Source organism: Brassica rapa, chromosome A06, assembly GCF_000309985.2.
Source record: "Brassica rapa cultivar Chiifu-401-42 chromosome A06, CAAS_Brap_v3.01, whole genome shotgun sequence".
NCBI lineage: Eukaryota > Viridiplantae > Streptophyta > Magnoliopsida > Brassicales > Brassicaceae > Brassica > Brassica rapa.
The window spans coordinates 21,705,150-21,728,804 of record NC_024800.2 but is presented as its reverse complement, the minus strand read 5'-3'; the positions used below and the strand labels follow the sequence as shown (position 1 = coordinate 21,728,804).

The window sequence follows — 23,655 nt, the reverse complement described above, 5'->3', positions numbered from 1 at the left end:
TTGTATGATATATGTTAGTTTTCTCAAAAACAATTAAGTACGGGTTTGAAAATGATGGGCCATTATCTCAAAATAGTATAGCAGCGACTTTGGTGGGGTTGGGAGATACGATTTGATTAGTTAATTTATTATTTTAATATCTTCCTTCTTTTTCCACCTCTGATTTTCTCCTTGCTCCATTATTTTATTATACCATGCCCATCACAGTCACAGTAGTGATTGATATTTCAACGATCTGCCGACTTTCTTTTGTTTTTATAAAAGATTTTTTCGATCCATAGTTCCTTGCCGCCAATCATTAATAATAATTTTATTTTCCAATTTATCTGTTGAACAATACAACCATACAGGTTCTGTTACTGGGGGTTTTCAAGCTAAATGTAAATCTCATACTTTTTTTCCTTTTTGTCAACTATCGATTTAACTAGATTAAGTTGTGGTTAAACGAACCGATTTTTTCGAAAAATATCTCTAAATGTAAATTTCATACTTTTTATTTTGTCAACTACCGATTTAACTAGACTAAGTTGTGGTTAGATAAACCAATTTTTCGAAGGGCATTTCTGTTTGTCTTTATCAAATCTATATGTAAATCTCATACTTTTTTTGTCAACTACCGATTTAATTAGATTAAATTGTAGTTAGACTAACTGATTTTTCAAAAAGTATATGTGTATGTTTTTATCTAATCTATATGTGAAAAATACGATCACTGGTTCTTACTTCTTTGTTGATGAGTCCGCCAGACATTTCTACATCTGATAGATATGAATGAGCTTCACATTCTTAAAATATTTTTCTAATTTCTGGAAAACTTCAATTTTTGATGCTAATGTTAGTCCATCGGATTCATCATCATGTACGCTAGGTCTAAACAGTTGGTCTTAAAACGGATCAAGATTATATTTTTGTCTCTCATGCATGAACTGCCCACAATAACATTTCTATCATCAGTGAGGTTTCCACCGCACGTCCATTATCTAGACAAGTATTTTTGTTATCTCATCAGTTTATTATAACTATTAATATTTTAGGTATTCTTTTATCGATTAGTTATTTAAATTAGTTTAGTTACTTTTCTTTTTTTTTTCACTAGACAAAATTTGATCAGGTGGTTGAGCCAATGAAGGATTAGAGGCCACCTCCTTAAACTTTTAAATTTAATTTATTAAGACATAATTATAATATACATTTATCAACTGGTAAATTTTCAAAGATTGACTCCTATAATTGATTAACATTATTAATTGTCTTTTATAACCTTTTTAACAGTGATTAACATTATTATTATTATTTTTGAAAAAGGGCTGACATTTATTAACAGTATTAACTGTTTTTGATAATATTTATTAATTGTAGTTATTAAGAGTATAAATAAATTTTTTCTGCTTTCATAGTTAGTGAGTGACATTTTTTTATAAGAGAAAGTATTAATTTTGGATTTACATAGATTTTACATCCACTTTTATCAAATATAGGATAAAATGATAAATTTTAAAATATTCCATCTTGAATCCACGCATGTTTTAATATTACCATTACAATAAAAACAAAATTGGAAATATCGTAAATTAGTCAACTTTAGAATTTTTAACAAAGAAAATTATACAAGAAAATATAAAGTAATAGATATATACAAAATAGAATCCCAGTAGATTTTTGTAATAGTATATGGGTTACTGGATTAGGTAGTTATTGAGAGTACTAATTTATTCGTAGCTTGACACGTATATGAATCATGTGATGCACAGTCATGTAAACGTGGCCAGTACCAATCAGGGCATTGACTCTTTTTGTCGGCCAACTTTTTGCCTCAAAATGTAAATCTTAACACCCAAAAACGGTAACAAAATCCTAATTAAATTGACCTGGCCTATTTGATACTATTTATGAATTATCTATTTCCTGAAAACAAATATTTCCAAAATTTATTTTTCACGTCAAAATAATTAAAAATAATTATAATGATAGTGCAAATACAAATATCACTGTGACTCGATCTCATGTCTATTATCGATTTGCCAAGTTGTGAAACTCAAATTTATTTAAAATATTTTTCTAGGTTTGACATTGTAGGTTTCTCCTATTTAACTATATCATTTCCGCTTTTTGTCAAAAAAAAAACTATATCATTTCCGATTAGTCAAAAAAAAACTATATCATTTCCGAGTTTTTATTTGTTTTGAGAAAGCATTTCAGAATTGAAGATAAAGATATCATTACTAAGGCTATGAATGTTGAACGCGTTCCGTAGCGGAACGAAGCGGTCCGCAATGCTGTGTTACCATTCATATGCATTTTGTTTTCTTGGATAATGAGCAAAGTAAAATAATAAACAAAACAAAATATTACTTTATAGTCTTGTCAAGGCAGAACGCACGGTGTGGTCAATACGTATGTATAAGGTGTGGTTAGGCTATACTGTAGGTGGTTTAAATATTTTTTGTTTTTATATTAAAAATGTTCATGAAACCAATTTTCTCTATACTCTCATGTGTTATGTATCATTGTATTTCTAAAGAAAACTAATATCAACTTTACAAAATATGAATGTTACTGCGTACATCTGTTATTTACATTAGACTTAGATATTTTATCCGAACTCAAAAACCTGCACCAAGACCGATTCAAAAATATATGTTCAGTTTAAATAATATTTTATTATTTTAAACCTAAATGTAGTTAATATATATATATATATATATAAACTATATTATATGAATTCAAGTTTCTATTCGGTTCTCGGTTTGGTTTTGGTTTTTCAGTTTTAGAAATATATGATCAACTAGTATAATTGATAGGATCCATACGCAGACCAAACTTCGTTTTTTGGTTTGGTTTGATTTTGTTTCAGATAAATGTGCCAATGACTAATTATAATTTTGAAATTTGAAATACAATATTTTAGATGAAAAAATATGTGGATATGATTTGTACAGTTTTTCAGATATATAAAGATTTTTATAAATTAAATAACAGTTGTTTATACTAGTATCACTGGTATAGTGGTATCTAAATTTATAATTTATTATAAATTAATAGAATATTTTGGATATTTTAATTTAATTTTGTTTAAAGACAACTAGCACAATAATAATTCTTAAACATAAAATAATTGCCTATAAATCTCATTTATAGCATATTAAATTATATATATGAGATATATAAAATAATTTTTAAAAGAAAATTTATATTTTAATAATTATACTAGTATCACTGATTTTTAGTTTGTAAAATATAAATATATCATATGTATTCCGCAGTTGTACTATTTATGGTATATGTCACCATTCATACTTTGTTTTGAACCACTTTTTAGACGAACCGCAGTTGTTCCGCAGCAATGCGTTTCTCTTATACAAACCGCAGCTAAACCGCACCGCACTATCCAATCCGCTTGTCCCGCACCGCTTAAACCGCTGTTACCATTCGGAGCCTAAGTGGAATGGCAACGACATACACGTGGTTATGGACGCTTCTCGCCTTCATTCTGACATGGATGGTTTTTCACCTCATCAAAAGAAAGAAGGTTGGAACAGAAGAGACAGAGGTCGATGCAGAAGAGACCAGAGATGGTGAGGCTCATGATGTCATCATTGTTGGGGCGGGTGTGGCAGGCGCGGCTCTTGCTTATGCTCTTGCTAAGGTATATTTGCGTATTTGACACCTTTTTGTTTTCTTTTGTTGATTTGACAATTGATCTATCAATCATGGTAAGGCCTCGTCACTAAGATGATATTTTCAATAGGCTGTGTTGTTTTTATATATCTAAGAAATTTTGATCTACCATGTTAATTGCAATGCAGTGACCACTCCACTAGAGATGATTTTCGTTCAAATGCGTACTGATGTTTTGAAACTTAGATAACTGATTAAACTAGGTTTTTGGTAGCTTTTCATGTGTTGTGTGTAGCTTCTTTAAACTCAGATAATTTTTGTTGTTGATTAGGGCGGTAATGTAATCATCAAATAGGTTAAATCATGTATTAATCTTTTTCTTTTAAAACGGATCATGTATTGATCTCTTAACTTATTTTACTTGTAAAAAAAAATTCATAGAAGCTCTCTATATATTAGTGGTGGTCGATTTTAAGGATTTTAGACATATATCTTAAATATTTATTTGTTCAAATAAAAAGAACTAGTATTTTCTACATGGAATTTTTTTTATAAAGGAAAAATTATGTATCTTTTCATTTATACGAAAATCATATGCACTAAATCATCAATGGACATAAAATTCATTATTTTATAAAAACAACATATAAAAGAAATCTGATTTGAAAAAGAACTAATAATGGCCCCTGCAGCATGGATCATGGGTGTCCATGAGTTTATGTTATATGGGTGTGTTATATTGGGTGTCCATGAGTTGAAAAATACAAAAAAAAAAAGAATGGGAAATTAGGAATGCAGAAAAAAGATAACTTTTTTTTTTTGACTAAAGATACTTGTTCTATATTTTGTCCCTATTTATATGAGGATGCCGGATGCAGGATGGGCGGCGAGTACATGTGATAGAGAGAGACTTGAAAGAACCTCAAAGATTTATGGGAGAGCTGATGCAACCGGGTGGACGCCTCATGTTAGCTCAGCTTGGCCTTGAAGGTCTCCTCTCTTCACTTAATTCATCTTCATATTCATTACAACACAAAATTGTTTGATCTTCTTGCCATAGCTAGGCGCATGGATGTATCTTAGCTCAATTATGTTACGTGTCGCTTAATTTGCGATTTTGTCTCTGTATATCTATTAGATTGTTTGGAGGAGATAGACGCTCAAGAAATAAAGTCATTGGCAATTTACAAGGACGGGAAAAACGACACCTTGTATTTTCCGGATAACAAAAATTTTCCTTATGAATCTGCCGGTAGACTCTTACGTAATGGCCGTCTGGTACAACGTCTACGCAAAAAGGCAGCTTCTCATGCCAAGTACGTACATAAAATACATATTAGTGTGCAACTCGAAGAAGGAATGAACATTAATATGCAACGTCGCATATATATTAATGGAATGAACATTGCAGTGTGCAACTCGAAGAAGGAACGGTGAAGTTTTTGATAGAAGAAAAAGGAGTGGTTAAGGGAGTGATATACAAGAATAGTGCAGGCGAAGAAATAACTGCCTTTGCACCTCTCACTGTGGTATGCGACGGTTGCTACTCGAACCTTCGCCTGTCAGCCGTCCATAATAAAGTGAGTGAACACTTATGTTTTAACCATCATAGACTTTTATATTCTCATTGAATTTCGACAAACATTACATAAGTTTCGTGGTTAATTTTCGTGTTTAAGGATCGTGATCAACTAATCATATATGTATATTATACAGGTGGAAGTGCTCTCTTATTTTGTGGGTTACGTCACGAAGAATACCCGACTTGAAGATCCACATAGTATGCATCTGATTTTTTCTAAACCTTTACCATGTGTTGTATATCAAATAACAAGCAATGAGGTTCGTTGTGCTGCCGAGGTTCCTGCTGATAGCATTCCTTCTATAGCAAATGGCGAAATGGTTAACTTTCTCAAGAAAACTGTGGCTCCTCAGGTACGTAAAGGATTGGTGTAAACCTATAACTTTTAGTATATATATGCATTGTTTAATTTAACTTCTAACGTTTTCAAGGAATCATATAAGGAGTTGCTTTGTTTTCCAGAGGTATAATTTTGTTCATATGACTTACTTTCTGTTATTAATCTTTTTCGTTTCGAAGATACCAGATGGAAATCTCCGTGAGACATTTTTGAAAGGGGTTGAGGAGGGACTACTAGAAATAAAAACAACTGCGACTAAGAGTATGTCAGCGAAGCAGTGTGATAAGAAAGGAGTGATTGTGTTGGGAGATGCATTCAATATGCGTCATCCTATAATCGCTTCAGGGATGATGGTTGCACTCTCTGACGTTCTCATTTTACGCAATCTTCTCAGGCCAGTGCCTAGCTTTAGCAATACTAAGAAGGTCTTGGAGCTTGTTAAGTCCTTTTACATCATCCGCAAGGTGAGTTCTGACATTCTATTTTTTTTAATGACGAGCTATATAGCATTGGTTGTTCATTAAAATGTGTAAAAGGTCATGGATTTATCATTTTATACGCTTGATTAGCTGATTAGATCCTATTTTTGTTACCAAGTTTTGTTAGTCTAGTCGTATTACCACCTATTGGGAACCTTAGTATATAAAGATATATGCTATAACTCGATGTTAATAAAAGGAATAAGTGGGATTAAGAGAATGATAATTTGTGGAAACTACTGGAATGGAATGTGGAATGATTTCTCAAAAGAACGTTGATATTTTTTTGGAATTGAAAAGAATAACATGGATTCAAAAAAAAATAAGATGAAATATTCATTCATTTTTTTTCATTCCAACTGGTGAATATTTTGTGTAATAAGAAAAAATTAAGCATTCAGTAAGTTTATATATTCCAAAAAAATGCATTCCAGTTGCATTTATAATGAATGCTTCTTTGATGGAAACTCATAGAATGTTCACATATAGTTAACTAAGATTTATTATATATGACAATATCCTTTTATATGTGTTGATCATATTGGACGGTAAAGCCAATGTCTGAACACGCTGGCGCATGTCTTCTCAGAAGTGCTTGTTGCTATAACGGACGAAGCAAGAGAGGGAATGCGAGAAAGCTGCTTTAATTACCTCTCCAGGACCAGTGGTGGTTTCCGAACATCCGGAATGATGGCTATTCTTGGAGGCATGAACCCTCGTCCCCTTAGTCTAGTTTTTCATCTTGTATGCATCACCCTCACCGCCATGGGCCACTTGCTCTCTCCATTTCCTTCGCCTCGTCGCTTTTGGCATAGCCTCAGAGTTTTTGCGGTAAATATTCCTTTTTTTTCCTGGCTCTTTAATTTTATACACTAATGCACATATTCAACAATGGTCATACATATGTTTTTCTATTGATGATTTCTTATGTGAATCACCAGTTGGCTTTGAAAATGTTGGGTGCACATTTGGGGGATGAAGGGTTGAAAGAGATGTTGATCCCAACAAACGCAGCTTCCTATCGCAAAAGCTATATGACCACGGCCTCCGACTGTTGATTGATCATTCCAAAACCAAGACTATGTATTCGGAGACGAAAATCAGTTAACTCAAACAGTTAAATTTAATATTTAAATAAAGAACTGGTTATGGCGAGTCTATATCCGGTGGAGCCTTTGATTAGGCCTTGTTGTTTTGTCTTGTAACCAAACTTGGATATGTTTTTTTGCTAAACACCAAACTTGGATAGTTGGATATGTTCCAAGCTGATTTGTTATATTCTATCTGTTGGTTCTTGAGTTTCTGTTCATGTCTTTTCCAAGTTCTTTATTGATTCTACTAGGGTCCCCACAACTCATAATCTTTTTTGCTCTAAGCAGGCTTTTTAACCCAATATAAAACCAGGGGACTGAACCAGATATATCTCCGGTTTAATGACAAAGAATCAAAGAGGTAGAAAGACTTGAAGTCTTGATGTATTGTTAAACATTTCAAATTTTCAATATCTCATAAAACTTGACAACACAGCAGATCCAAAAAGGAAACGAATCTTAACATCCATTTCACGGTAAAACCTGTGATCTCAACTTATAAAAGATTAGAAATGTAGCACAAAAAAACACATGTGGACGTGACATATTTAGCTCTGTCCTAAGAGAACATCCTTGTACGGTGTCTGAGAGGTTCCCATCACGCTCTCTGTAGCACCAGCTCCCTCCTTGGAGTCTAAGTGGGACCGAGTTTTGGCTCTATTAGAAGCTTGGTCAGCTTCCATTTTCCTTATTCTTTCTTCTTCAGCAACAAGAGGGAGATACCCTTCCCTCTCCTCAAGAAGCCGGTCTTGTGCTCCACCCCTCAGTTTCTCGAGGCGGAGCCCAGTGATCTGAACAAAGTTAAAAACCTTAACAACGTTCATCAGTCCTCCCACAAACAGACATATTGACCCGGAAAGACCCAGCCAAATCCATCTCCTCCCCTACAAAGTTACTAGTTAACGTAAGATGCGGTTTTCAAATTCTGCGGAAGTTTTTTTTTTCTAAGTACTTACAAGAAGCTTCAAGGCAGTGTGAGATGACCCGGATTGATCAAAGCTATTGAGAAGTGAGGAAACCAAGAAGAGAAGGGATCCAACCAAGAAAGGGATGTGAACACACTGCTGTAGTATCTGGACGTGACTGTCAGCTCTTTCATAGATTTGGCACGAGTTGTGAATCGATCCTATCACCCAAAGCAAAGGACCCGCAATAAGCATGTTTAAAGCGTGCTTCTCTCTTCCACTATTCCCATGTTTTGTCTCCGCCTAAATATTCCCAATAAACAAAACAAACAAAATCATGTCAGCACATGACTATATATATATATATACGTGTAATTAGTCATACAAACCTAAAGCTACTCACAATTGTGACATGAACCATGCACGATGAATGTATACCTAATAGACAATGCCTCCTTTTTAAATACTAGCTAATTGTAAAATATGGTAACACCTGGAGCAAACCAAGTTTCATTCTTCTTCTCTCCAGTACAGTAATAATACTACTTACATACTCAAACATATTTGTAAAATTTAGTCTAGAATTCAAAATGCGCAGGTGTAAAGGGTCAATGATATAATGACAGTAATGAAAATATTTACCTGATTGAAAACGAAAAGGATACCCAAGAAGAAGACGACCGAACCAGCTATCTGAACCAGAGGGACGGCAAATTCCACTAGCCCCAGTTGCAAATCATACTCCATCAACTTTAAACTACAATCACAAAAAGAAAAATCCCTTATATATTAATTGAGGAACATTTGAAAAGATGTAACCTCAATTTTGTATTAATTAAAAGAGGCCCCAATGCATAGGTGGCACTCAATTAGGTAGTCAATTACATTCAATTAAAAAATAAGTAGGTCCACATTCAATTTTTATATGTTGTTAGATATATAAGTTGGTCAAACTATATGATATAATGATATGATATGATATTTTCTTTCCTTAAATAAAACCTACGGAATTACCATAAATGACTAATATATATATGACAATTAATGAGTTTAATAATAAAGATTTGATAACAATGTATATCTCCTCCATCATTTTTTGTTTAATTTTATATTATTAAAATAAATTAAACAATCAAATTAGCTATAAAAATAAAATTTAGATTTTTTCGTATATGTTATATTTTGAATTTTTAAAAACGACAATAAATGACTAAAACTATTAAAATTATTATGTTAAAAATTAATGATCAATGGTTTAACATTTTTATTATAAGAAGATACACATGATTTTAAAACCATATGAGTAAAAAATATCATTTAATAATAAAATAATATATATATATATATTAAACACTATATACCATAAGATTACATAAATATTTTAATATTAAAACTTTCAATGAATTTTCAAGAACATTTATAAATTATAAACTTATTAAAGATTTCAGATTGAAAATTTTGTTATCGATGATTTAAATATTTTGTTATAAAACGATATTAACGATCATAGAACCGTATGATTATAAATTCTTATTTAATAAATAACTATACAAAATATACTATTCCTAGAAAAATAGGTTGGTCCATCTTAACTTATATTACACTTTTTATTAAACTAACTATCGAATTGATAAATAACGTACCAAAAAATGTTTTGCACTTTCCTTAAATAAAAGCTACGAAATTACCTAATATGATTAACATATATGTGAAAATTAATTATAATGAATAATAAATATTTGATAGCAATTTTTGTATCTTAGTTCTTTTTTTAATTTTATATTATTTAAAAATCACATTAAATATATAATAAAAAAATTTATAATTTTTCTTATATGTTATATTTTGAATTTTTCAAAACGTCTATAAATTATTAGAAATTTGAAGATCCCCACTCTGAAAATTTTGTGATCAATAGATTATTTTTTTGTCATAATAAGTTACAAATGATCATAAAATTGTATTAATATGAACTTGTATTTAATATTATCTACACATTATTTTAAAACCATATGAGTAAAAAATATCATTTAATAATAAAACATATATATATATATATATATATAGATTATACTATATACCATAAGATTACATAAATATTTTAATATTAAAACTTTCAATGAATTTTCAAAAACATTTATAAATTATAAACTTATTAAAGATTTCACATTGAAAATTTTGTTATCGATGATTTAAATATTCAGTTATAAAATGATATGAATGATCATAGAACTGTATGATTATAAATTCTCATTTAATAAATGACTATATAAAATATACTATTCTTAGAAAAATAGGTTGGTCCATCTCGACTTACATTATATTTTTTATTAAACTAACTATCGAATTGATAAATAATCTACCAAAATTTTTTTTGCACTTTCCTTAATTAGAAGCTACGAAATTACCTAATATGATTAACGTATATATGAAAATTAATTATTATGAATAATAAATATTTGATAACAATTTTGGTATCTTAGTTCTTTTTTTAATTTTATATTATTGAAAGATATTAAAAAATCACATTAAATATATAATAAAAACATTTATATTTTTTCTTATATGTTATATTTGAATTTTTGAAAACGTCTATATATTATTAGAAATTTGAATATTCCCACTCTGAAAATTTTGTGATCAATAGATTATTTTTTTTGTTATAATAAGTTACAAATGATCATAAAATATAACGCGTATGAATTTTTATTTAATAAATATTCAAACTAAATAATATATATATATATATATATAAACACTAATGATTTAAAGCAATAAGATTGACTGATCAATTTAGTCGTCCAGTTGAAATCTTTCAAAAGTATGTGAAAGACTAAAGTCAAAGTAAATATGGATTTAGAATATTAGTTATATTTTACTAACCAAATACCGAAAAAAACCGAACCGAACCAAAACCAATCCGATATTCGGATTGAACACCCGTAATCCAAATGAAACCAAACTATTGTTTCATTCTCCAAAATATAATAAAAATAATAACTTAATCCCGCGCAAGGCGCGGGTCTTATCCTAGTTATATATATATAACTGGAACCAAAACGTTGGTTATATTAATCCCTCAACATTTGTGAACTAAAACAAGCATATCACAGATACACATCGAGCTTTATTTATAACACACAAGATTATATCAAGGATAGTTTTCCAGTAGGGCAATAGTCAAGTAACAGTAACATAAAAAAAAACTAAATCAAATGCATGATGGTTCTTTGGTTTTAAATAGCATATCATACCGGTAATCAATTCCGGCTAAATGAGCTACGAGATCGTGAACATTCACGGCAGTTATAAGAGCAAGAGCCAAGAGAATAAGGACGAGGCCGGATCTTGGCTCCCATGAGAATCCGGTTGCTGTGAATCCGCCGATAAGCACCACGGTTGCGAACAGGTATAGACCAGCGTTGATGTACTCGGCTCTGCTCCTCCCGAGCCGAGGGCCGTACGTTCTAATCTCACGCGCCGTAGCGAGTTTCACCATTTGGTTGGAGAAAGACAGAGAAAGAGTGTCGGATCTGGAAAGGAGATAGAGAACTCTTTACGTGGCTTTGTGCATGGAGTTTAATTCAGTGGAACGTGGCAGATGGTAGAAGATAGTTGACTTATTGAAACGGTACCGTGTCGAATCCTCCAGTTATAGGACTTAAGTCGGGCTTTGTGTTGGGCCAAGTTAAAGCAAACTTAGAGATGGAATAAAGACTCAAAAGATCAAGAAAATTTTACACTTACACATACTTTTTCCTTCTTCCATATCATATAGACATACTCTCTACTTGTCCAGTACTTTATTAGACTCAAATGACTTAAATACCCCACAACCAGAGACACCTCTAGTTTAGTTAACACTTTTACACCTTTAGTTTAGTTAACACCTTTTACGCTACTTTTATTTTTTATTTTTACCTCAGCCAATTTCATCCACCTTACCGTAACCCTAGATATTGTTTATTCCCCTCTCCCCACCGCAGTTATATATTCACGTCGTATCCATCTCCGAAATTCTCCTAAATCTCCCATTACTCAACACAATTTCATCTTCTCTTCTCTCAAATCTACAATTACTCAACACAGTCTCTGAATCCTATACATCGTCGATTGTTCTCTTCGCGGCGCAGCTCCAGAATCATGCCGTCTTCTTCGCCATCCTCCAAGTGAGTCACTGATATTAGCCGCTTCTCCGGCGAACAATGACTGGTATGTATTCTCTTCTCCGAAATCTTGAATCTTTCTTACATAACCTTATTTCTAACTAGTTCCTTTCAACTCGTCATGCATACACTGGCGTGTGTTCCCTACCAGATCGCCGTCTTCCGAAACGGCTCTTTGCAACAAACAGGGGCGGAATTTCGAACTCCTCTTCGTCGACCACTTCTAGTTTACGCGTCTCCCTCTGTGCCGGTGTGACCACATTGTCGTGACCAGGGTTTCTCGACCATGGAAATTTCACTTCTTCCTCCTCCGGTTTCGTTTTGGCGTTGGAGGAACTCGGCCCGCCAGTGACGACGGTATGGTCGAAAACGTTGTTGGTGGTGCAGCTATAAGTTCTACGGTTAGTGTCCTCGGCATTGAAGACCTTCCCCACAACATCAGTACCGCAGTTGTCCTCTCTTATGAACAGGACATGACCATGCAATACTCGTCCATGTCGTGACCACAAGTTGTTGCACCTGCAAAAACATAGGTAGACATCGTTTCAGAACAACACCAAAACAAAGATGGATCCATCATAATCTAGGTCTCTTCGAAACATTACCCACAGATTTGGTCGCCGAAGGTTTTTCTGCTTTCAGAGGAGAAAGAAGATAAGAATAAGCAATTAATAAATCTCTTTTACCGCTTCAAGCATCCTTGTACTGCTTTAAACGAGGGCTGTCCAATCCTTTCCAAAAATATATACATCTAACGGCTCATAATAATCCCACTGTTTCATGTACCTTCCAATTTTTGACTAATTTATTACAACCAGCCCATATAACGACAATCTCAAATGTAATTGCTTGGCTCCTTTAGACTTAACCATAGTTAGAAAGTTTGTCCACCAGAAGGGTTTTTTGGAGAGAAAAATAGCTAAAGTAAGAGGAAAAGTATGCCTCAGTTACAAAGTATGTGAACATGCAACAAACAATGGAAAAGTACTCTTAGACGTAAACAGCTCATACATAAATCCAAATTCATTTCATAAATTAAATATAATTTATTTATATTTACTAATTTCATGCTAAATTTGAACATTATTGACTTTTAAAATTTCAATGAAAATTTAATGGGGTTTAATAAGGCTACGTAGATGATTGTAAAGCCACCACTTTATTTGGGTCCCACTAATGCTGAGAAGACCATCCACGTCTGTATTACCTGATCCATAACCACAAATATTTCCCTTTAGGAAATATCTTCTCCTCCACTACAAATTGGCCACGTCGACCCTCTTTCCATTTCCGCTTGTGCACTGTCGCAGCCGTTGGTTTCTTTTAAAGCCTTGTTTAGCCGTTGGATCTCCCCGAGGAGCCAAATTTATAGGTTTATTGGCATCTTTACTCCTTGCCTTCTAATTATTTGCACATATAGCTAAATAAATCTAGATAAAACATTTACAACTAGGCAAACTTTTTACAATCGGAAAACCGCAGATTATGAAACCGTAGATTCTTGCAATATTCAGTAGTTTGAGTAATGTAAGAAAAATATCTATAGGTATAAAACATTAGAACATATTTATTCCGCAACGTGATAGGTGGGCTTAAATTGATGAGCTAAAAAGTTTTGGGGTTTATTAATAGTTTATTCGAAATATAAGGCGACATATCGTCATTAATCAATTTAATTGTTTTCTCTGTTCTATTTAAAAAAAGTCGTGAAGCAGAATCTAAACCGGACGAAGAAGCATCTCTCTCTCTCTCTTTTCGACACGGCAAAGGTACGCTTAGCGACGTTCTTCGCCGATATCGAACATTAGTTTCTTCCATGCGATCTTATTTAGTGAATAAAGTTTTCGAATTTTTATACAAAACAGCAGAAAATTAGCTATTTCTCTCCCTGTTTGTTGATAATCTTCGATGCTCACGAAAGGTTCCAGCTTTGCATTTGGGTTCTCTTTATGTTTTTGGTAGAAAAAAATTATAAATGCTTAAAGTAGACTTTGATCGCTGATTCTTATGCCCTTTAGTGACCTTTTATGTAGTTATGTATCAAAGTTTGAGTTTTTATTTACACTTTTTTTTTATGTTGCAGCACAATTCAGACCAGAAGTGATAGCTTCGAAAGATTTCATTGTAATGGGAGTCGTGTTTATTTCAAGTTCAGCTGCAAGATCACCTCTCGGGCTAAGCACTGATCTTCGGACACAACGGTCTTCACTGAAAAAGCCATCCATCGTCGCTTTCAAAGCAGATGATTCCACTCCCACCAACTCATCTCTGATCATTGACAAGCAAAAGGAGAAGAGAGCAGTAGCAACGAGGAGAAAGCCATGTAAAGACACGAAAACAACAAAATCTCTAGATCAACACGTGGCTCCTTCCTGTCCCTTAGATTACAACGAAGCCGCTGCAAGACTAGAAAGCATTTACAAGCTTAGCCCTCCTCCTGCAACTTCCCTCGAGGAAGAAGACGGTATCGATGGCAGCTCCAAAGTGAGAGTTCCACGGAGGAGGAAGAGGAAAGAGAGTGGAGAAGAGAAGAAAGTAGTTGTGAGGAACAATGTGAAGAAGGAGAAGCGTCTGACTCTTGATAAACGGATCGCGTTGAAGAGAAACGTTCAAGAGAAACCGGTCAACGCTTCTTCTTCTGCTAGGGAGAAAGTAACGAAGAAGCAGCAAGAGGAGGAGAAGATCGAGAGGCTAGTGAGAGACTACTCAGCTTCTAATGATATAGTCAGCTTGGACTGGAAGAAAATGAAGATACCTCCTGTTGTTTCTTCCGCTGAACATACTTGGTTGTTTAAGTTGATGCAACCTATGAAGGTATCCTTCTAACCTTTTTCTTCACTTTCCTGCATGTAGCTGATGTAGAGATGGTTCACTGTACGCCTGGTTCGGTTTTTGGTTAGTTTGATTTCAAAATTTTCTACGGAAGTTTTTGGTTTTCAGTTATCGGTTTAAATTGAATAAAATTAGAACCTTTTTGGTTAAGTTCGGTTATTTTGGTTCTGATTTTGTTTAGTGCAGTTAGAAAGGTTCCGGACTTTAGTTAAGATTGGTATTGTTTGGTAAATTTTTCTTTTTTTCAACTGAACCGAAAACCGAATTTCTTTTTTAGTTGCCGAATTGAACCGAATCTTCTAACTGAACTAAACCAAAAACCAAATCTGTTCGGTTCGGTTAATAACCGCAGGCCAAGTTCACTGTATGCTGAAAATGTTTGGTGTTTAACATTGCAGGCACTCCTTCAAGTGAAAGATGAATTGCAAAAAAGCATGGGAAGAGAGCCAAGGGAAGCTGAAATAGCTGGAGAGATCAATATGAGCGTGGCTGAAGTGAAAAGGAAAATCGAAATCGGTAGGGCTGCAAGGAACAAACTTATTAAGGTGAGTGTCGATAAGATTTTTTTTACATTGAACTTTCTTATAAAAGCTGTTTTAACTTAATTGTCTTTTTTTTTTTTGCATTGCAGACCAATCTCCGCCTTGTATTGTTTGTTATGAACAAATACTTTCAAGATTTAACCAACGGACCGAAGTTCCAAGACCTGTGTCAAGCCGGTATGAGAGGGCTTATCACTGCCATTGACCGGTTTGAGCCTAAAAGGAAGTTACGTCTCTCAACTTATGGTTTGTTTTGGATCAGACATGCCGTCATACGGTCTATGACAACCTCTAACTTCACTCGTGTCCCTTTTGGACTTGAATCGGTACGTTACTACCCTCTTTGTCCCTTAGATTGTTTTGACAGGGACCTTACATGTTGATTCTATTCAGGTTAGAGTGGAGATCTACAAAGCAAAGATGGAGCTATTGTTTGAGTTTGGAAGACTCCCTACAGAGGAAGAGGTGGTTAAGAGACTCAAGATCTCACCCGAGAGATACCGTGAAGTCTTGAGAGCAGCTAAACCGGTTTACTCGCTAAACTCAAAACATGCGGTTACTCAAGAAGAGTTCATCAAAGGGATCACGGATGTTGATGGTGTAGGAGCTGATAACCGGAGACAACTTGCTCTTCTCAGGCTAGCTCTCGACGACGTGGTAACGTTTCAATCCTTCCATCTTCTTAACACAATTAGTGAGCAATAACTGATCACATTTTCATTATTTCAGCTGGATTCACTGAAGCCTAAAGAGAGTCTTGTTATTAGACAAAGATACGGTCTCGACGGGAAAGGAGACAGGACGCTAGGAGAGATAGCTGGGAATCTCAACATCTCCAGAGAAATGGTTAGGAAACATGAAGTCAAGGCTTTGATGAAGCTCAAGCATCAGGCTCGAGTTGATTACCTTCGTCAGTACATCATCTGAAAACCAAAGCAAACCGAACCAAACCTCCCCACTTAAACCATTTGAGCGCATGATTGGTATGATTCAAACAGTATTATAACGTTGTTATAGTTTGTGTATATAATATCAGAGTTACTTATAGCTAGGTAAGTAGTAATCGTTGTATTAATATCATATTATTATACTGAGCGGATACCGAGATGTTATACGTGTAAAGGTTGAGACCTGGTATACAAATATTTTACAAAAATCGAACCGGTATTAACCGTTGTACATTAACTTTATTCAAAAACAAATAAAAATTTTGCATGGAAAGTGAACCATTGTGAAGCGAGTTATCATTTAACCCGTTCTGAGTCCGGTTAAATTGTAATCGAATAGGTTAATGCCGGTTAAGAGCGGTGGTGAAGATACGTACAAGAGTTCAAATAGCTTTAATCCGGTTAAGAGCGGTGGTGAAGATACGTACAAAAGTCATAGTTGACGTAAGTGTGACACCGTTGATTCACTGTCTATAACACGGCAACGAACGAACCTTTAGGTCTTTGCCTTGTCAAATCATAATGTTCCTGCCGTATTCGATTTATCATGATTGGTTCTGAGTCCACCGTCCACTACAAATTATACGCAAACAGTATAGTCTATAGATTGTTCTGTACGTATGAAAAATATAGACGCTTGATAATATCCTCCAAGTGAATTTTGTACCAGTCAAAGTAACTTTTTGTACTTATTTATACGTTAGATGAAAAATATGCCTAATAATCAATTTTAAAAAAGAAATGTGTCCTTAACACGAAATTTTGATACAAAGCCACATTAGAATGGTCAAAAGCCAATATCATCACAAAATTGTAGTCGCACTTCCATTGTTATTCTATAATGACGGTGATGTAATTGAATTGTAAACGTCATGAATTTGTGTTTACCCTGGCGTGTTTGTAACTAGTGCGCTTCTTAGGACGGCAAATTGTGTTTGTACTAATGATGATGAATACAGTGAGTTTAGAACACAAGTTTTTCGGATCTTTCTCCTTTGCTGGCCTTGAAGAAGACGATGATTCAGTTTTTAAGAAAGTCTGAAACAATTAGTGTGTGATTGTGATTATTGTTTGCTTATCGTATTAAATAGGAATCTAAATCGCTAAGTGGCTTCTCTTGTGTTAGAGTATTTTATCTTAGTTGCGATCCGTTTTAATTCCACTTCCAACTCTCAGTCAATGGAAAACTTTAGGTAATCAATATGGTATATATTTTTATTTTTATTTTCTCTCATCACTTCTAGCGGAATTTCCCTACTATATATCACTCATACCATCTATAGTAGTAATCCGGAATAATATACATGTATTATCTATGTAACCAATCTGAAATCCATTTATTAGACCCCATTCCGTTCCTTGCAGTTAGTACTAGTCATGTATTGTGTCACCACCTAAACTCAAAGATGTAAATAAGAGAAACTTATGGTAGTGATGGATTTTTGTATTCCTCATTCCAGAATTTGTGCTTTGTAAGCTCAGTTTTTTAATCGAAAATATGTATTCTGTAAGCTCAGTATTACAAGTTAAATTAAGTTTAAAAAAAATATTACAAGTTAAATTTACAAGCAAAAATATGTTTGTATATTTTAATTAAGAAATTTGCTTAACATGATTGTATGCCTAATTTTAAGACTAGATCATGCAAGGCAAAAAAAAAAAAAAAACCAAAAATAAAGGATCGAGAAGCAAGGAACTGGTCAGCAGGTTGGACTTTCCAAATTATTTGACCAAAGACCAGTCTCACTTCTCCATTCTATTATTGCCAGATCAGCTTCCAACGTTCTTCAGTCAAAAAGTCAAACACTGTCTCTCTCACGAAATCCTCTTTATATTCCCCTCTTTCAAATATATCTTCTGCAAGCCATGCACACTACACATACATCCTCTTAATAACACATTTTTTGTACCACCTTTAATCCATATACCATATTATTTCACTCTCTTAACGTAATGGAGAGGAAAAGTAATAGTGGAGAGTGGGAGAAGATGAAGAAAGAGATCAGCGAGCTGATGACAGAAGGAAGAGACTATGCTCACGAGCTCAAGTTTCAACTCGGCTCTTCTTCATCTGATCAAGAATCACGTGAACATTTGGCCAAGAAGATTCTTGAATCTTACCACAAGTCTCTCACCATTATGAACCACCCCGCCGAACTCGACCAAGTTTCTCCTCATATCCACGGTGGAGGAAGCCCCAAGAGCGATGATTCCGACCAAGAACCCCACCAAAACATCAAGAGGTATACTATAACTGAAATAGTCTATCATTTTTATGAATTTTTTGAATTTGGATAATGTAACAACGACGATACTAGCTAGCATAAACCACTAAACTTGTTATAAATGTGCGTTTCTATTTATGTTTTTTTGCATATATAAACTCCTAACTATTTGAAATGTGAAATTTTGAAGTTCAAAGAAGTCAATGCCAAGGTGGACCGAAAAAGTCAGAATTACCCCTGGAGCTGAGATTGATAGAACTCTTGACGATGGGTTCAGTTGGAGAAAGTACGGCCAAAAGGATATCCTCGGAGCCAAGTTTCCAAGGTTAGTCTCGTAAATTACCTCTCCATAGTTTTTTTTTTTTTTGGTCTAAACCTCTGCATAGTTCCTGAACTTAACGTGTTCATTTATTAATCACCGACAAACTTGTGCCCGGAAATGTGACAGAAACATAGTAGTATTACACAAGTACCAAACTTTTATAATCATAAATTCATATCGTACGAGAAAACAAAGTCAGTATATTATAATTTCTTTTAATATTATAATTTCTTTTCTTTTTTTCTGGTACAGGGGATACTATAGATGCACGTATAGAAAATCTCAAAGATGTGAAGCCACCAAACAAGTCCAGAGATCCAACGAAAATCATCAGATGCTCTTTGAGATTAGTTACCGAGGAATACATTCTTGCTCCCAAGCCGCAAATGTACGTTCAGCCATTCCGGTGCGAGTTCTTGAACCAAACCAGCCACAAGAACACGAAAATCTTGAGATGGTGAAGGAAAGTCTAGACGCTGGTCATCACAACTACAATCATCAAGCACATTTGCATCAAACCCTTCAATATCATTTGTCCTCTACCCCAACTCTAGAGAGCAACAATATGATGCTTCAACTGGCAGATCAGAACATTGACCTATTCGGATCTACGAGTTTCTCTAGTGATCTAGGAGCTAATGTCAACTATGATTATCTGGCTTCTCACAGTGTTGGCTCGGTTTCTCACTCTACATCAAACTCTCCTTCGGAATCTCCGTTTGAAAGCTTTGATCCAAATAATCCATTCAAAGGTTTTGGAGGGTTCTAATCTTAGTTAATCACTAAGAGAAAGAGGTTATGTGATCTATTAAGAGATCGTTTATTCATAATAGCTAATCAATTTCCAAATCAATAGTCCTACTTAGTTTCTTAATCATGTTTTTGTTTGCTTATTAAATAAGCCTTATTTTGAGATCCATGTTTCTTTTACCAAATGTTGTTGCAACAAGTTTGAATCTTTCTATTGCAAAATAAAGCTTTCTTTGCTTTAGTTTTTGTCGGGCAATGTCAGAGATTGATTTTTACAAAGCGTATCTTTAAAAGTCAATACGAACTCACAGTGGCATCAATAATTGTTTTGGGTTTTAATTTTAAAATTTAAGTTATAAAGAATGCCACTGAAGATACTGAATATGGGAATGAAGAAAGATGTAAAGTGATGAAATATATTTCCAACAGTTGACGCACATCGACGTTATACAAATGAACTTCAAAATTGTCACTCCAAATATTAGAAAACCTCGTTAATTTCTCTACCACATAACTTTTATGGTCTCCATTTAATTATAATCAAAATGAGAAAATATAATTAAACTAAATAGAGACCAAAATTAAAATGACAAAAGGATTAATGGATGTAATAAGTGAGGACCAAAGCCACCAACATAAGGACGTATGCTATGCCTTGGTCTATTGTTGTTCCTGCAAATGAAAACAGAGGGTATCAAAATATAGAGAGTTGTACAATTGTATACTAGTTGGTTAAGGGTAGTTCCTACTCAGTATTTTCCTTATTTTCAACTAATGCCATATATTAATTAGTTTTCTTTGGGAGCATCCATGTCTGAGAAGTTTAAGATATATGCATTCACACATGTAACATATTTTGGGACATCATATCTAAATCTCTCTGACTCAGATTATTAATCAGAGTCTTTTTTTTTGTTCAACAGTCACAGTCATTTCTATATTATAAGTTATATTGGTTACTAAAGAATGATAGTATAAAGGCATATAAGTAAACTGACCATCGCTTGTCGGAGCCGGTGCAGGAGCTGCGGACTGAGCCTGTGCCATTGGGAAAAAAATGGAGAAAACTATCCATACGATTGTAAGAGCTCCGAAGAAAAGTTTAGACACCGACATTTTCAAAGTAGAGATTTTCTCCCTTTCACTCTTCTCTTTAACTGCTTAATTTGATATATAATAACCAATTATATACTCAGTTTTAAAAGGATTTGTACGTTCTTCCCTCCCTCAGTTATGGGTGATGATTTAGAGAGGGAAGAACAAGAGAAAGAGGAAAACGAAGGAACGAAAAGCTAGGCAAAAGCGAGAGAAGAGGTAATGAGAATTTTGAGAGCTTCTTTTGGCATTTTATTGAACAATTATTTTCTACTTTGTGGACGACCCGCATCCCTCGGAATAACACCAATTATTATTCATGCTTATTTCTTACAATAAGCTATTTCACAAGAGTTCTATTTTAACTGATGGTAAAAAAAAGAGAGATCCAAAAATTGTGAATGTAGAATATAATTATAACTATAATGGGCCACATGACACGTCAGAGTCAACGCCATAATAAAGATGAACACAACAAGAAAAGTCAATTCCAAAACGTGAAGTCTAAACGACATCGTTTTGTCTCCTCACTCAAGATAATACTGAAACTGGAGGGTTTTGTTCTTTTCTCAGAGCAACTAAAATGGCGTTTACGACCACCACCAACGTCCTCTCCCTTCGCTCCCCTTCACTTTACGTCAGCCCTAGATTCCCACCACTCCACCATCCTCGCAATCCTCCTCCTCTCCGTCTCTCCTTCCCCTACAAACCCTCCTTCAATCTCTCCCTCAAAAACCCTAAAACCACCGTCTCCAACACTCTCTTTGACTAAACCCTCTCCTCAATTCCCCTTCTCCGACTCAACCAAATCACTCACCACCCTCGCGATCCTCGCCGGAACCTTAACCAAATCCCTAATCCACAAACTCTCCCCCCTATCCCCGCAGATCCAAGCCTCCATCCGAATCTCCTCCGCCGGTCCTCTGTTCTTCGCGGCGATCCGTGACCGTCCCGCCGGCTATCTCAACACGCCGTTGACGGTCGTCGCGGCCGGTTTGTCCAAGTGGCTGGATATCTACAGTGGCGTGTTGATGGTTAGAGTTTTGCTGAGTTGGTTCCCCAACATCCCTTGGGATCGCCAGCCTTTGTCTGCGATTAGGGATCTTTGTGATCCTTATCTCAATCTCTTCAGGAACATTATCCCTCCCGTCTTTGATACGCTTGACGTCAGCCCTTTGCTTGCTTTTGCTGTTTTGGGAACTTTGGGTTCCATTCTCAACAATAGCAGATAGATTTAATTGTTCCAAGTTGTTACTACTCTGCTTATGGATCTTTGGTGTTTTATATATTTTTCTGTAGTTATAAGCTAATGATAATGTATTGGACTCAAACGTTTCAGTATCAAAATATCTTTTTATGTTCTGTGTTTCTGTCGATGAATGAGTTTTGGTTTTTATGTGAAAGCTTGGAAATTGTTTTTTTTTTTTTTTAATATGTATGAACAGAAGTAGATTGTTGTTTGTGGCAATGCACAAATTTGATTTCAGTAATAGAATTGGAGCTAGATAATGGTGAAACTGACAAGGAGGAGTACATCAATTGTACTTGTAAACGAAGTATTGTGCTATGAATATTCTTGTCTCAACCCAAGACAAACTTATGAGTCTTGAATATTTTTTTCCGGTTACTTCCAGTTACAAAATTTAGTATTAATGATTTGACCGGTGAATATTTAGAAAATTGTCATTCTTTATTTTTTTTCTTTATAAAACTACAGTTTGTGGGGAGAGATTCTAGATGGCTTGTTAAAACGTTTGAGATAGTTTAAGTCGTAAAGCGTTATCATTTGACAGAAAAATAGACAACCAATTGAAGTCATGCAATGTGTATGATAAGCCCACGTTCCTCTCCCGCCTTCGTAGGCGTGAGTCTTCAGTCTCGTCTCTGTCTTCCTCGTCGAGCGCTCCTCCGTGACGGTCTGAAACCACAACTCATCGTCAGCCTAGCCTTCGCCGTCGTCGTTGTGCACCAGATCCGGCGAGAAGAAGATCGCACAACTCCATTGGCTGGTTTTCATATTTTTCCACAACAGGTCCTTGACGTTTTTAATATTTACTCCGATCACCCCACAACTATGGAAATTACATATACACCCCTCCGATCAACCACAAAGTTTTCAGGTGTACAGATTAGACCTCCTTTTAATTGCAGAATGATCCCTCGTCTCATGATGGTTTTCAATTCAACCACAAATTTTGTAGTTTGTAGGAATAACCCCACAATTTAGCCCCAAACTTCTCATTTGTGCAATCCAAACCCTAGGATATGCAAATGAACACTCTAATTAATGTAATATATACACCTAATATGCCATCTAATGATCAAAATGCATTCAAATGAAATGTTAAAAGCCTATAAAAACATGAGATATCACTATGTTAATCTGTTTTCTGATAATTGACAAAAGAACTAAAGTATTTAGTGGTAAAATAAATGATAGGTGATAAAAGTAAGAGAGAGTAGTAAGGAATAACTGGACATAAAATTAGATTAAAAAAACGTAAAAAAGAATAACTCATGACACTCTGCGGTCTTTGGGTCGGGTTTGGTCCGGATCCTTCGGATTCTAGATATTTGGATTCAATAGACATTTTTAAATTTTCGGTTCAGATTCATGTCGGTTCTTCTCGTATCCAGATTGGTTCGGATATATAATTAAAATACCTTTAAAATAGCTGTAATTTTTGGGTCCGGATCGGGTTGAGATACTTAGGATCTAAAAAGAAAAGAAAAACCTAAATTCCATCAAATTTAATCAAAA

At 34.5% G+C, this 23,655-nt stretch overlaps 5 protein-coding genes, 1 long non-coding RNA gene and 1 pseudogene across 6 annotated transcripts; 4 read left to right on the top strand and 3 right to left on the bottom strand.

Moving 5' to 3' along the window:
- Window positions 1-190: 190 nt before the first annotated feature.
- On the top strand, window positions 191-7,174 carry LOC103874805 (squalene epoxidase 4). Its single transcript, XM_018659499.2, is given in 9 exon segments — window positions 191-3,646; window positions 4,497-4,608; window positions 4,757-4,934; window positions 5,030-5,198; window positions 5,335-5,553; window positions 5,720-6,004; window positions 6,574-6,581; window positions 6,583-6,850; window positions 6,961-7,174. Coding segments are annotated over 9 exon segments (1,557 nt in total). The 5' UTR covers window positions 191-3,445; the 3' UTR covers window positions 7,078-7,174.
- A 294-nt stretch (window positions 7,175-7,468) lies between these two features.
- Window positions 7,469-11,716, bottom strand: LOC103874287. Its single transcript, XM_009152695.3, has 4 exons — window positions 11,270-11,716; window positions 8,658-8,772; window positions 8,067-8,318; window positions 7,469-7,994 (listed from the first exon to the last, which is right to left on the bottom strand). The coding sequence occupies exons 1-4, from the start codon at window positions 11,512-11,514 to the stop codon at window positions 7,659-7,661; spliced, it is 948 nt and encodes a 315-aa protein (XP_009150943.1). The 5' UTR covers window positions 11,515-11,716; the 3' UTR covers window positions 7,469-7,658.
- Window positions 11,717-13,751: 2,035 nt separating this feature from the next.
- Window positions 13,752-16,711, top strand: LOC103874286 (RNA polymerase sigma factor sigE, chloroplastic/mitochondrial). The gene is made up of 6 exons (XM_009152694.3): window positions 13,752-13,950; window positions 14,265-14,995; window positions 15,412-15,558; window positions 15,645-15,881; window positions 15,949-16,212; window positions 16,285-16,711. The coding sequence occupies exons 2-6, from the start codon at window positions 14,309-14,311 to the stop codon at window positions 16,480-16,482; spliced, it is 1,533 nt and encodes a 510-aa protein (XP_009150942.1). The 5' UTR covers window positions 13,752-13,950; window positions 14,265-14,308; the 3' UTR covers window positions 16,483-16,711.
- A 1,744-nt stretch (window positions 16,712-18,455) lies between these two features.
- Window positions 18,456-19,818, top strand: WRKY30 (probable WRKY transcription factor 30). The gene is given in 3 exon segments (NM_001302060.1): window positions 18,456-18,745; window positions 18,918-19,052; window positions 19,302-19,818. Coding segments are annotated over 3 exon segments (942 nt in total).
- Window positions 18,877-19,334, bottom strand: LOC117125782. The gene is made up of 2 exons (XR_004448165.1): window positions 19,104-19,334; window positions 18,877-19,070 (listed from the first exon to the last, which is right to left on the bottom strand). It is a non-coding gene; the product is annotated as an uncharacterized LOC117125782 (long non-coding RNA).
- Window positions 19,819-20,196: 378 nt separating the features above from the next.
- On the bottom strand, window positions 20,197-21,133 carry LOC103874284 (arabinogalactan protein 41). Its single transcript, XM_009152692.3, has 2 exons — window positions 20,798-21,133; window positions 20,197-20,471 (listed from the first exon to the last, which is right to left on the bottom strand). Exons 1-2 carry the CDS (start codon window positions 20,913-20,915, stop codon window positions 20,398-20,400), a joined length of 192 nt encoding a protein of 63 aa, XP_009150940.1. The 5' UTR covers window positions 20,916-21,133; the 3' UTR covers window positions 20,197-20,397.
- Window positions 21,134-21,225: 92 nt separating this feature from the next.
- Window positions 21,226-22,260, top strand: LOC103874283 (annotated as a pseudogene).
- Window positions 22,261-23,655: the final 1,395 nt, after the last annotated feature.

Bases quoted from the DNA above. Each gene is read 5' to 3' on its own strand.
- LOC103874286 (XM_009152694.3), top strand. From the start codon at position 14,309: ATGGGAGTCGTGTTTATTTCAAGTTCAGCTGCAAGATCACCTCTCGGG. The intron at 15,559-15,644 runs GTGAGTGTCGAT...TTTGCATTGCAG, and splicing joins CAAGGAACAAACTTATTAAG to ACCAATCTCCGCCTTGTATT. The intron at 15,882-15,948 runs GTACGTTACTAC...GATTCTATTCAG, and splicing joins TCCCTTTTGGACTTGAATCG to GTTAGAGTGGAGATCTACAA.
- LOC103874284 (XM_009152692.3), bottom strand. From the start codon at position 20,915: ATGTCGGTGTCTAAACTTTTCTTCGGAGCTCTTACAATCGTATGGATA. The intron at 20,472-20,797 runs GTCAGTTTACTT...TTTCATTTGCAG, and splicing joins ACCGGCTCCGACAAGCGATG to GAACAACAATAGACCAAGGC.
- LOC103874287 (XM_009152695.3), bottom strand. From the start codon at position 11,514: ATGGTGAAACTCGCTACGGCGCGTGAGATTAGAACGTACGGCCCTCGG. The intron at 8,773-11,269 runs GTATGATATGCT...TTGTGATTGTAG, and splicing joins TTAGCCGGAATTGATTACCG to TTTAAAGTTGATGGAGTATG. The intron at 7,995-8,066 runs GTAAGTACTTAG...GTAACTTTGTAG, and splicing joins ACACTGCCTTGAAGCTTCTT to GGGAGGAGATGGATTTGGCT.